Source organism: Solanum lycopersicum, chromosome 5 (genome assembly GCF_036512215.1).
Source record: "Solanum lycopersicum chromosome 5, SLM_r2.1".
NCBI classification, from domain to species: domain Eukaryota; kingdom Viridiplantae; phylum Streptophyta; class Magnoliopsida; order Solanales; family Solanaceae; genus Solanum; species Solanum lycopersicum.
In genome coordinates, this window is record NC_090804.1 from 66,179,168 (window position 1) to 66,192,695 (window position 13,528).

Below are 13,528 nucleotides of genomic sequence, written 5' to 3' on the forward strand. Positions count from 1 at the left end.
TATAACTCCACAAACATCCATTAGTTATTTTAGATGGCACTATTTTTAAAAAAAATATTCTTAAATTGTATGTTAAATCAAATTACAACATGGAAATTTGAACGGAATAAATATTAAATTATTAAATATCGAATGGAAAAATATTTTGTTGGAAGGACTGCCTCCAAAAATGGATCGCATAATGTGCTATGCCAAGTTAAATCAGACTTCGATAAGAATATATATATATATGGATTTAATTTATAAATACTGAAGTTTCCAGCTTATTCAAACAAAATACCAACCTGTTGGGTCATAATATTATATTGTCCTTGTAGGTATGAACTCAAATTGTCCTTGACCATAGATTTTGATAGTAAATTCAAAAATTTATCTTCAAATATCTACCAAGCCATGAAAACTGAAAGTATTTTCAAAGACTTCCATTCACAAAATTTCAAATTTTTCGAAGTAAAATGCATGTCCAAATACAACTTCCAACTCGAATTTTCAAATTTAAACTTCAAAATCAATGGTCAAACGAGAGGTTATAGTCTGCAAGTAGGAACTAAAATGAGGCGAATTACTGCTTGTAGCAACTGGGAATTATATACTCACTTCAGAACCAGCATTTCTGTTTGCAAAAAATGGTTCTCAGCACACAACATAACTTATGAGAATAGGCTGGCTTAAAATTTCATAGCTAACTGTGCATCAATCTTTACATAACGTGGGAGACAACATGCATTGGTTTTTCCCAGGAAACAATTATAATTCAAGCACCAAAACTATCATTCTGGCACTGAATCGAAACTATAATTTTATGATCGTGCACCATCGAAGGGCAATCATTACCTTCCATGCATATAGGCAGGAGATCGAGCACCTTTAACACCGCTAATAGCATCATCAACTTCACTCCCATCAAGACACATTGTATTGTTATTCACACTCACTTCAGAACTAGCATTGCTGCTCGTAGCAAGTGGGGAGTCGGATACACTCACTGTCCTGGTTCTGTTAGGTCCTGATCTTACACTGTACATGGAGGATGCTGGAATATTAGTCATCGATGGACGCAGATTTCCAGAGATGCTTTGCCTTATATCCTGTGAGAGGAATGTTCTCAATTAAGCAAAATCTTTGAGCAAAAAAAAAAACAAGGATGACAATATGCGGAGCTTCATAGCGCTCCAGCAAAACCAAGAGAACATACTTTTAGACTTTTAAAAAAGGGGAAAACTAGCCATGGTCACTATACATGTGTTCAAACTACAGAAAATTATCCCAAAAAGGAAGTTGTCATTCTGAAGATCACTATGTTGCATTAACACGATAATGACAATTTCTAGAAATGCTGCATAGAGAATTTTGTGTATTAATCTTTGCCCAAAATAGCAGGCATCAAATGAAATATACATACCATGTGCCTCATAGCCATGTCCAAGGATTTTTTTGACAATGTCCTTCCAAAACCTGTACTGTCAGGTGATGAAGAGTGCGCATATAAGTTATTACGGGGAGAATGTTTATTATCTTGCTTAGCAGGAGGAGCCAGCTTCCGCATATTTACCACCCTTTCAACCATCTTAGTTCCAATCATACCAGGGCTTACATTATCATTAGCTTTAGCATGTAACCGACTCATAGCTGGAATAGGAACAGAGCTTCCACTGCTACGCACAACACCATTAGGAGGGCGTCCTCTAGCTGGGGAGCAAGATTGTCGTCTAACCCTTCCATTTGTAACTGGCTCAATGGATGAAGATCTAGCACTTGGTGCTCCAGGTCTACCCCTTGTAGCTGAAGTTGGCCTGTCAGATAGTGATGTCCGTAGATTTGGTGGAGCATCATAGGAGAGCCCTGGGATATCTGAAGGCTTCCATGGTCTGGGTTTTACAGCTGGAGAACTAGGACGTGAGGCTACAGGATTTCTCGCTGTAGTAGTTGCTGGTGTAACTGAAGACAGAGATTTAATTGAAGGAGCAGTAGCATTAGCTGTACTGGACACTGAAGTAGGCCGACGAGTTGGAGTTGCTGCCCTTGATGTGGACTTTGATCCAGGAATGGATGCCCTGGTTGTGAGTGTTGAGGAGCTTCTGGTTGGTGTTGAGGACCTTGTACTAGACCTGGCTGTAGGTGTTGAAGATCTTGTAGGAACCGTAGACTTAGCAGAAGGCAAGGTGGAACGAGAAGTTGGTGTTGAGGACCTTGCTGGCCGAGACATGGTTGTGGTCGACGTTGTTTTAGAAGTTGCAGTGGATGTCATTGCTTTGGATGCTGCAGTAGATGTGCGTCTAGTTGCTGATGTCAAGGAAGATGTTGCACTTGATGTGGTTCGTCCAGTTGGAGTTGAAGGTCTTGATCCACCGGATGAAGATGGTCTTCGAAGACCTGAATTTGAAGTATTTAACCCGGTAGCAGAAGCAGGTTGTCTAGATGCTAAACTGCTTCTACCAGAGGGCTCAGGCTGGGGATTTGCCAACTGCATCCAGAATAACAAGTTGCATAATACAATCAGTCCATTGTTCCCAACAAACTCAAGTTAAGACTGCCTAACTGGAAGCTCCAACATTCCATCTGAAATTCCTAATTTTAACTGGGGCAGGTGGTTATGGGTGGACATTAAACCGATAAAAAGGGTCCGAACCGAATTAGGCCAGTTCTTCAGTTTTGGTTCTTTGGACTGTTTTCAGCTTTAATTTTTCAAAAGTTCGGTTTTTTGTTTTAAGATATCAGTATTTTAGTTGACCGAAATACCGCCAGTGACAATGACCACTGCAGCTGCCTCTTAGTCGTGTTCAAGAGCAAAGCACCGTGGCTGCTGTTCTTTGATAAGGAGATAGAATAATCAGGTAAATCATTTATTACCAGCAATAATCCTCCTTGCACGAGAAATTTGTCCTTTTAAGAAGCTATAGTCTCATTTCTTTCAGTTTCCAGATTATGAACAAAATAGGTTGTCTCTGGATTGTGTTGCAAATATATATAACAAAGAACCATGCTAACTGTAGGAATCATTTTCTTATGTTCTCATTTGTCATGCATTTCACTAATAGCCAATATCATCTAACTTTTGAAGCTCAATGATCAAAATTGCGCAATATGATCATCAACGGGTACAACGAGAATGTGTCAATTCTAAGCAGGGCGTTGGTAGCATACTATGCTTGTAACGAAGAACCAAACTAACAATGGATCAGTATTCGGTATATACTATTGAAGAACTGAAGACCAAAGAGTCACATAACCTAAAGGCTACAGGTGGTAGGCAAAATTATGTATCTGTTTACGATTTAGGAGAATGTGTACTTTGTTAAACAAGCCTTACTACCCAACAACAATTGCACTCCTAGAAATTTACATCTACAAAAGGTGGTGAAAACTTTGAAAGATTGAGCAATGGTAATTCTACATGCTCATGAGAAACTTCAAAAAGGAAATGCACATGAGTGTATCATATTATTTGATTTAAGAAAATCATTACGATAACTGTGATATACCAACAAAGATATTTTGTTGATAATAGCATTTGCTAAGCAATGGAGCCACCATGTGTGTTTCGAACTAAAAGACCTGCAAGGTTCTTTCTACCTGATTATAGATTTTTTTTTCTTTTATTATGCTTCTTGCACATCTCTACATCCCTTCCACTGGCTGGATGTGTAGCGAAAATAACTTGAACTCATGAAGATAACATCTCATGTATTAAGCATATTATCATATATAATACTCAACCTAATTACAGAAAATGCATTATTTCAGCAATCAAGGACGAGCTTTAGAGTATATTCTTACTCTAGATCTCAATGCAGTTGGACGAGCTTTAGCAGTTCCCAGCTGACTCGTCATTGATTTTTCCGACTCCATCTCAAGCGAAGGAAAAAGAGGAGTACTGGGAGGTGTTAGAAGCCTGAAATACAAAAATATATCAGACAATAAAAGACAAGCAGATACTCTTTTGATATAGAATGTTGAATAAGTGTAGCAAAAGATCATCCAACATCAGAGGTCTCGAGGCCTTTTCTCTTCTATTTTGAGCTTTTTAGTTTTTTTGATTGATTGCATGAGGGGGGGGCTTAGGGCACCCACTGCTTTACTCGTTTGCATCAACATTTTGATATACGAAATTTATTAGTTGAACATCAAAATTGCTATGCATGAAGTCTGTATGAACATCAATTATTAAATGCCATTCTGTCCCAAATAGTTTGGCACAATTACCTTTGAAGGAATTCAAGTAGAGGTAATACTAAACTGCAGAGCTGTGACGTAACATGACTGGAGGCTACTGCAATGTGGTGCTTAAGATAACAAGTTCGTTTAATTGTCAGTTAGATTGTTAGGTAGGTGTTATTTCATTTTGCAGTAAGAATTGTTAACCTGAAGCAGTTATATTTCTCTCCCACTCGCTGGTTTTTCCTTACTCTAACTTAGCTGCGCTCAATGGACTCTCAGGATTGTCACCAATTTCTGGATTTTTCATTACCATTTTGGGAATCAAACTGCTTTTCCATTGATTATGACTCATTAAATAAGTTCTAGTTATTTTGACGGAGAAAAAATCCAAAAGCCCCCTAACCTATATCCGGATTTCCAACAACTTCACTTGAGTCTTATCACCCTGTGAACTATTTAAAACTGAAATTCCATCTCCCTGGAGGTGATAGGACTCAAGTGAAGTTGAAGAGTGTGGTTGAAAATCCGGATATAAGTTAGGGGGCTTTTGGCTATTTTCTCTATTTAAACTACAAACATTTGTAATCTGTAGTACCTTTATGTAGTTTCCAAATATGCAATTTTAATTTCCAAGCAATTAAAATTCAATGTCTGAAGTTCCACAAAAATTAGAAAAGTTGTCTCAATTACTCCGAACCAAGCCTTTTTTGGGAGGAAGGAGGGAGTACTCCTTATTGATACCAAATTAGAATGTCCATCACAAAAGTTTATTTATCCTCAACTTCTTACTTTGAATGTTCATCTTAAGTTAACCAGCATATCATGATTATAGAATTTCCTGGAAGCATGGTGACCAAATTTTACGGATCGTAATCAAGTTTTGAAAGACACATTTTCCAACGAAATTCTATTTCTAATAACTTTTAAATTTGGACTCTCATGTCAAAATATCCTAAATCAAAGACAAAGAGGAGAGACATTGTATAGGATCTAGACATTTAACATGGTACTTTAAATTTCTTTGCATTGCAACCAACTGCAGTAGTTATTTTTGAATCTGTCACTGTCACATTAAGGAAGCATACTCCGATGAGTAACTTCTTAATGTTACCTTTCATAAACTCCACCGCTCCCTGAGAGGAAACAACGATTTTTCCACCCCCAGCCCCCTTCAATCTTCACAATTTTGTGTTTTGTCTGTACTAAACTACTCCTTAGGGTGCGCGATCAATATTGAACATTATGTCCATTTAAAGAATCAGTAAACTTGCCTGCAGAAGATTAGAGCAGACATGTATGATGGTATTCTAAAAGCTATCATTGCTTTACTCAAAAAGAACAATAAACAGATAAAGATAGAATATGAAAACATAATGTAGGTGACATGACACAGACATTTCACTTGATTGAGGAATTTATGACATTTCAACCTAACCAGCTAAAAAAACATAATTAACGGAAGAAGAAGAGTCACCATCAGTACATGCTCGAGAAGACAGTAAAATTAAAGGAGATTACCACTCATAATCATTTTTGTCATTGTCAGCATTGAGGAAATCATCAGTACCATTCTTCCTCACATTAGTGGTTGATCCAATATTGAATATAGGCGAACTTCCTGCTCTTGATTCTACAAAGGACAAAGAATTTGCAAAAATAACAATAAATGAGCTTAGCTTATGAAGCACAGTTCAATGGAAAACCCAAATTCACCATAAATCAAACATATTGTAGTATTCTTATGCCTCTACAGCTAAGTTGCACAGACTCGTGACGGATTCCCCAAAAATTTAGAGAATCCAACACACACCTGCTCACAACATTTACGAAGAGTCGGAGCAACGTAGATCTAAATTCATAAATCAACTAATTATATCAAAGGAAACACAAAGTCTCAACCAGAAACTAATAATGAAGACAATAATTGAAAAAGTAAAACTTCAATTGAAAAGGATTTAGTTTTCTCACCAAGCGGAGCATCAAATTCATCGCCGTTTTGGAAAAGTAGAAGATCATTTCTCTCCTTCTCCCTTCTTCGCATTTCGAGAAACAAACCTAGCTCCTCCTCCTTCTCCTTCACTACCGAATTCCTAAAGCTCCCCATTTGCTGTTGCAGCTCCCTTAACGCCGATTCCTCTGCCCTAAAACTTCTATTCATACTTCAAAAAAAACTAAAAACCCCTAATCCATCAACTCACCAGAAATTCTCCATTTCTTCTGCAAATTTCATCAAACAAAAACAGCATTTCACACTCATCATCTACACATCCTCATGAACTACTTCAACAAGCTCAATAATGCTAAAACCCAGATGTAACAAAAATTACTTGAAAAAAATCACAGAAAATTCTACAAAAAGCTTAACGAAACCGCAATTTGCAGAGACAAAAACACGGTAGGTAAAAAATTAGAGAGAGAAATCAAAAAGAGGTACGATATGAAGATCATCAGAATTCAGAGAGAGAAAATTTGGAAGCTAAAAATGTTACTTATGGGAAGAACGAGGGATGAAAATGAATATAAAAAAAACTTTTGGGACTAAGTTGTTCATTTTGTTTTTCTTTTTCAGAATTAGATAATTGATAGGGTCAAGTCACGAGAGTGGGGGCAACCAAATAAAACAAATCGTGGTGTAACGGATAAGGTATCTCCGTCGTTAATTTGAGATCTCGTGTTTAATTTTAAACAACAAAATTTAATTACGAAAACATCTTTTACATAAACAAAATTAAAAAAAAATGCCAAAAAACACTTTTAAATTCATGTAAATTATTTGTCATTCATTCACTTGACTAACTGAACTTTAATATACCTCTAAATTCTCTATTTTTAACATTTTTCTCGACTTTTCATTAAGAATTTTATGCTTCTATTGAGACCAGTTGTTATGTTATATAGCAGATCGAGATATATCTGAATTTAATTAGTTATGTAAAGAGCGTTTTTATGACGTAATAATTTGGGAACGTGATAAATAATTTAATCAAATTTAAAAATTATTTCTTCTTACTTCTCTCTAATTAAATTTTATGCAATATAAATTTAATTTAATCGAATTTCAATGAAGTTAAAAAGAAAGTGATGAGTGTGGGACATGTTTAATGCAACTAACACAGCTTCTCTTTTGATGTTTTCTTCACTTGAAGGGTACGTTATCAGAATTCCAATGGTTGCTATGGATAATTACAAAAATAGCCCCACTTCATTAAAAAAAATTGATTTTTTTTTAATTATAATTATTTCTGAAATTTCAATTTTGCCTTGTTGTGAGGGAAAAAGAAGTTATAGTGGTTAGTTGTCTTCAAAAAGTTCAAATGAAGATATCATATTATCATTGCATTTCTTTTTAGATTTTCGTCCAGCGTTTGATATTCAAAATTTATTTAAACTTACGTTAAATAGAAATTACTCAATACAACATTTTTTATTCAAAAAAAATCATATTTAAAAGTCAAAATAGAAATCTCTTATTGAGAGAAAAGCAATTTCATTCATTGCATTACGTCCTTTTAATAATATATTTGAGGAAAAAAGAAGGAAATTTCAATACCACTTATAATAGTATGACATATAAAATCTTGATTTTAAGCAAATTCAAAATTAGTTCGAATTTGTGTTGAATAGAAATTACTCGGATACAACACTTTTTATTAAGAACTTTTTTTTATCCTTAAAATCGAAATAGAAACCTCTTATCGAGAGAAAAGCAACTTCATTCATTACATCACGTCCTTTAATAATATATTTGGGGAAAAAAGAAGGAAATCTCAATACTATTTATAAGAGTATGATATATAAAAACTTAATTTTAAGCAAATTTTAGTCAATTATATCATTTTTGTCAAGCATAATATATATCCAAACTTTATTTTATTTTATATAATACTATAATTCAGTTTTATCAAACAGGCTATTAATATATAACAAATCAAATTGGGAATTTCGAGTAAGTATATTGTATGCGTATGACACCTTGTTGAAGTAGTTGGGTAAGGTAAGTAGAACAATTCTTTGTATTAAAAAATGATTAATTAAACATTTCTTAACCATTATCCTATTTGTGCCTTTTATTTGATTTTTTTAAGTGATGTTGTGGGATATAAGTTATAAGTTGGGTAATATTGTTACCTAATCATTTTTATAAACATGAAAAATAACAAAGATAGGACGATTAAAAAAATTATATAATCTATTTTAAGTATTTGATATCAAGACTTTATTGTTATTGTTTCTTTTTATTTGACATATATTGTATAGTGGTTCAAACTGATAACCAAATTTTAAGTGACACGATAACAATTTTCAATCTAATTTATCCAGTGACATGCAAATTCATCATTTAGAGTATAAATTTAGAAGAATAATTGTAGTTACACGTTTAATTACTTTTTTAAAAATTCTTGTTATTAAATTTGAATTAAAGATAATGAGTTTGATTGAACTTGCTTTTAATATGTCATTTTGATGAGTTGGGTACTTCAGTTTTGTCATCTTCCTTTATCCCCTAATCATTGTTTAATGACTATTTTAGATGATAATTGAATTTTAAATTTAATATTTAAATATATTTTGATTTATAAGGAAAAAATGCTTTATTTAACTAAAAGTTAATGAATTTGATCAAATTTGTATCCAAATTTCTAACTCCGTTCTTGATCATATTGATATATGTAATTTTCAAAAAAAAAATCAATTTTTGATTAACAATAGAATTTGTAAGGAGTAACTAAAGACAAGTGAATTAAGGATGAGTTATATGAATGCAAGACTACACAAAAAAGATAAATATATATATATATATATATATATATATATATATATATATATATATATATATATATAAAGACGAGATTCTCTTTTATAAAAATCCTTAAAAATTTATGAAATTAAATATATTTTCAAAGTGATCTCTGTTTCTTAAAAAGCTCGATCTTTTTATAAGCTAGAAGTCAATCCTACACCTATGTATGAAATGACTATATACATATTATATACTAATTTTGAAACATATATGGTTTAGATATTGAGTTCGAGACTGATTGGAGGAAGGTCGCCATCAGACTCAAAAACATATCTAGATTTAGATATTGGGCTCAAGACGAATTGAAGGATGAAGTTGACTATTGATCTAGCCGAGGACCATCATGAGGGTGCTCTAGTTATAAAGTAATATGTTTTCGAAAAGAGATCCTTCAGGTCGCACGTTTGATTATAAAACGACTTTAATTATATCACGAGTAATATCAATTTAAGACATGTCGAACGTTTAGTGACTGAATGGTCAGGGTCTTTACTTATCTTAGCTAAGCCTTATGTGTGCGATTTATGAATCTTCTCAAGCTAAAGTAAAATAATCGATATTTCTTTGATTTCTATTCAGTCACATGTAATAATCTTATTCATTCATTCGTGAAGCGCGATGTCCCTCGTTATTATATTGATATATGTTTTTTTTTATTTTACAAAATAAAAAATTAACAAAAAAGTGAGTGTCGACAAGCTTAAGATAATAAAGAACCACATAATGTATAAGAAAAAGAAATCAAGAAAATGGTATTTGTTTGTTAAGAATAAACAAATTTTAGGCCTACTTTAATTCAATATATAATATATATATCCTCGTAAAATTGTTTGATCGGTGAATAAGTTAATCAAAATTAATAATAATGGAATTATAATATCTAAGACTAATGAAAGTTTAGAGTTGTAAATATGGATTTGACTCACTGAATGATCCAATCCAAATATATAAAAAAAAATTATAATTGGACTAAAATATTTTGAATTTAATTTTCAAAATTTATGAAAAGTATTTAAAGAAAAGTGAATTGGTTCAATCTAACTCACAGCTAGCCCATGTATAATTAGGATGTGCTAATCATAGAAAACTTACTTAACTACACAAACATTTTTGTTTTACTTACTGAGTTCCAATAATTTGAAATATTTTCATATTAAATGTCTGAATAACTAATAATTTTATAATATATTTCAAGCGAGAAACACATAAATATATAATATTAAATTTACTTTGAAATATAATATAAAAAGAGAGAGCTGAGTGAGATAGGAGAAAGGAGAACAAAAGAGTCGAACTATTTCAGTATCACGTGAATTGCGTTGATACATGAATCAAAGATATCATAAGATACACACGAAAACAAGCGAGAGAGATGCGAGTGTGTAAATCTCATGTATTCTAAACTAATGAAATTTATCTTACTTATACAAGTTATATTAAGGTTGTTGAAATGATGGGCTAGCTCATCCTGACCTATATTGACATTTCTAAATAAGAAAAAATTACGGTAAGTATCTTTTTATTTGTTATCATATATAGCAATACTATGACTTTATGGTAAGTCTCTTATGTATTAAAAATGAATTATTCATACAATATAAATATGTTATAAAGTGTTTTGAGATATATTATAAATTGTTTGATAAAAAGTTGAGATAATGAAATGTATTAAAATGTTTGATAAATATATTATTCATAAATAAAATGTGTATCATATGTATTTTATAAATTGTTTTTGAGTAGCATATATCAAAATTATATTATAAATGTATTACAAATATCCAGTGATATAAATATTATTACTATAAATGATAAATATTTTCTTAATATAATATATCTATGTAAGTTTCTTTCTGCTTATTCAATATATATTTGTATTAGTATATACTTTTAAAAAAAATAAAAATGGACCATACATATATAATATAAAGTACGTGTCTGATTTAAACTAAGATAAAACAAGATAAATTTTTAATTTTAACTTTAGTTATGTTTGTTTAAACGACTTTGTGAAAAAGAGATGTAGAGAAAGACAAATATATCAACTTAATATTTAATACCTTGATTATAATTAGAGATTATTACACCATATGATTTTCAAAAAATACAAAATTCAGATATGAAATCAATATCTTAAATTTAATTTCAAATTTCCAATTGAGTTTATTTTCTTATTTCAAAAATCAAACGATCATCAAGTTAATCAATAATAATAACAAATGATACATTTTCAATAAAATACTTTCTTCTCTCATTTATATAAGATAAGAAATATATGTCCCATTTATAATTTCAACTTTTATAAAATTCTAATTAGAATATATTTTTAAAAAATATTTTATGTAGTTGGAGGTTGGTTTGGGGTGGGGGGGGTAGGGTGGTAGGGTGTTTTTTTTTAAAGTTAAAGCTTTATCAATTTTGGAGTTATTGAACTAATACTAGATCCTTTTTGTCTCATCATCCATCAACTTTTCAATCTATTTGTTTTTTCCCATAATTAACAAAAATCAATTTGTTCCTAATAGGCTAATATGATATATAAACTAGCTACCTACGACTAGGCCACAAGTGATTTATTTTGGATTTATTAGTTGTGATTAGACAAGACATAACTCGATTTTATTACGTAATTTTAATTTCTTTTATTTATTTTTTTGTTTTCTGTTTTGAGAAATGGAATGGCCAGAAAATTTGGCCTACAGGTCAAAAAAATATATATAATATTTTTCCTGTTACAAAACAAACTGATCTTTTATTTTAAAGTTAAAAGGGTAAAAATATTTAAAAATCAAAATAACATAGATAAAATTATCATGTACGTTATTATTTGTGGGTTAAATAAGAAGGTTGGGTTCGAATTTCATTATTATGTTTTAATAGTATTATTAAAAAAGAACATGCATTTAACTCATAAAAATATAAAGTTGTATGCAAGATGCATTATGAAAATACAATTAATTAAATATAAAATATGCTTTCAAAAATTTAAGTTTTTAATTGAAATGGTCATACATACTCACACACTTCGTTAGTGTAATATAAAATTAAACAAATAAACTAATTAGAAACTACAAACAATTTTAATGGTATAATCTATGAATTACACCAAAGATTACATTACTCAAAATCATGATAGTAGAAAAACATCATATTTTATTTTATTAAAATGGGAATAAATTACAAGATGGAAAATCAAATCCCCACTGATAAAACAAATATTTACATAATCAACCAATTGAGTTACGTACTAAAATACTATAACATAATTAAATCTTGATCATCAAGATCTAATCAAAGAGAACACCTTTTCAAGATGTTTAGCCTTGAGACTAAGATACTCCTTCACTTTCACCTTTCTATATTTTGGTACAACAACACCAACATTTTTATCAAAAGAAACTAATGGAACAATTGTAGAATCAACTTGAGGTCCAAAAAAATAAGCCAAAGAAACCCTATGCTTAGTTTGATCCACAAGAACTCGATGATAAACCGATGGAAATTCACCATTAGAGAGTATATGAAGAAGATCACCCACATTAACGATGAGGGCATCATTGGAAATTGGAGTAATTGAAGTCCATTCTTGGTCTTTTTTCAAGATTTGAAGACCCTTTGTGTTATTTGTTTGATGAAGTATTGTTAGGAATAATGAGTCTGTATGAGGAGCTAACCCTAGTGCATGGTTAGGGTTTGGGCAACATGGATATGAATTCAATTGTAAAGCTTGTGTAAATTCAAATGAATTAATCAAATGTTCTTGAGATGGTTGCAAGTAATTGAGGATGAACAACCAAAGTTGAAAGGATAGAGCTTTCATCTTCTTTTGATAATTTTCCATCACATCACTACAAGATTAACCAAAACAAATAATCAAAACAAGGAACCATAATAGCATTTCTCGTGTATGAAATTATCTATCGTGATTTTTAAAAGTAAATTTGTCTCCTGAGAGAAATGTAATTGTTGTGTAGAATTATCTTCTAAATAACTTGATTATATTAATAAATGTTTTTTTGTATCGTTAATGTATATAACTTCAACTCGTTTTTATATGCTTTTACATAAAATCAATCCATGCACTTACCAAAATTCTTGATAGTCATGTGGCCAAAGTTTCTTAGCATGATCAAGTGGTGAATCCATAATGGTGAACCCTTCATGCCACATGAACTTAGAAAAAAAGGGTGTTATTCGAGCTGTGCCATAGCCGGTGGCACCACTAGTCGATCTCATGACCTTCACCTTCTCTTCTACAGGCAAGGCGAAAAGTCGCCTTGCCTGTGATTCAACTTCATCAAAAAAATCTAAAGAAATTCCATGATTAATAACTTGAAATATTCCCCATGTTTTGCATGCATGACCTATAAGTTGAACAACATTAGGAGCTAAAAGATCAATTATTGGGACATTAGGGTTTTTTTCATCATGATTAATTGGAAAATTATTGATATTAGGCCATAAATGAGAGTTTGGAACTTCTTGGATTAAGTGAAAATCTATAGGAAGGATGTGTTGAGGGCTTTGAGGGTTTTCTTTGAAAGATTCTTCAAGAGTAGAAGTAGACAT

The 13,528-nt window shown here is 31.5% G+C and overlaps 2 protein-coding genes across 2 annotated transcripts; both read right to left on the minus strand.

Annotated features, from left to right (window-relative positions):
- Positions 1 to 650: 650 nt before the first annotated feature.
- LOC101254388 (uncharacterized serine-rich protein C215.13) lies at positions 651 to 6,748 on the minus strand. Its single transcript, XM_004239882.5, has 5 exons — positions 6,127 to 6,748; positions 5,677 to 5,788; positions 3,778 to 3,892; positions 1,403 to 2,464; positions 651 to 1,088 (listed from the first exon to the last, which is right to left on the minus strand). Exons 1-5 carry the CDS (start codon positions 6,314 to 6,316, stop codon positions 831 to 833), a joined length of 1,737 nt encoding a protein of 578 aa, XP_004239930.1. The 5' UTR covers positions 6,317 to 6,748; the 3' UTR covers positions 651 to 830.
- Positions 6,749 to 12,239: 5,491 nt separating this feature from the next.
- LOC101250306 (gibberellin 3-beta-dioxygenase 1-like) lies at positions 12,240 to 13,528 on the minus strand. The gene is made up of 2 exons (XM_004240177.1): positions 13,047 to 13,528; positions 12,240 to 12,807 (listed from the first exon to the last, which is right to left on the minus strand). Exons 1-2 carry the CDS (start codon positions 13,526 to 13,528, stop codon positions 12,240 to 12,242), a joined length of 1,050 nt encoding a protein of 349 aa, XP_004240225.1.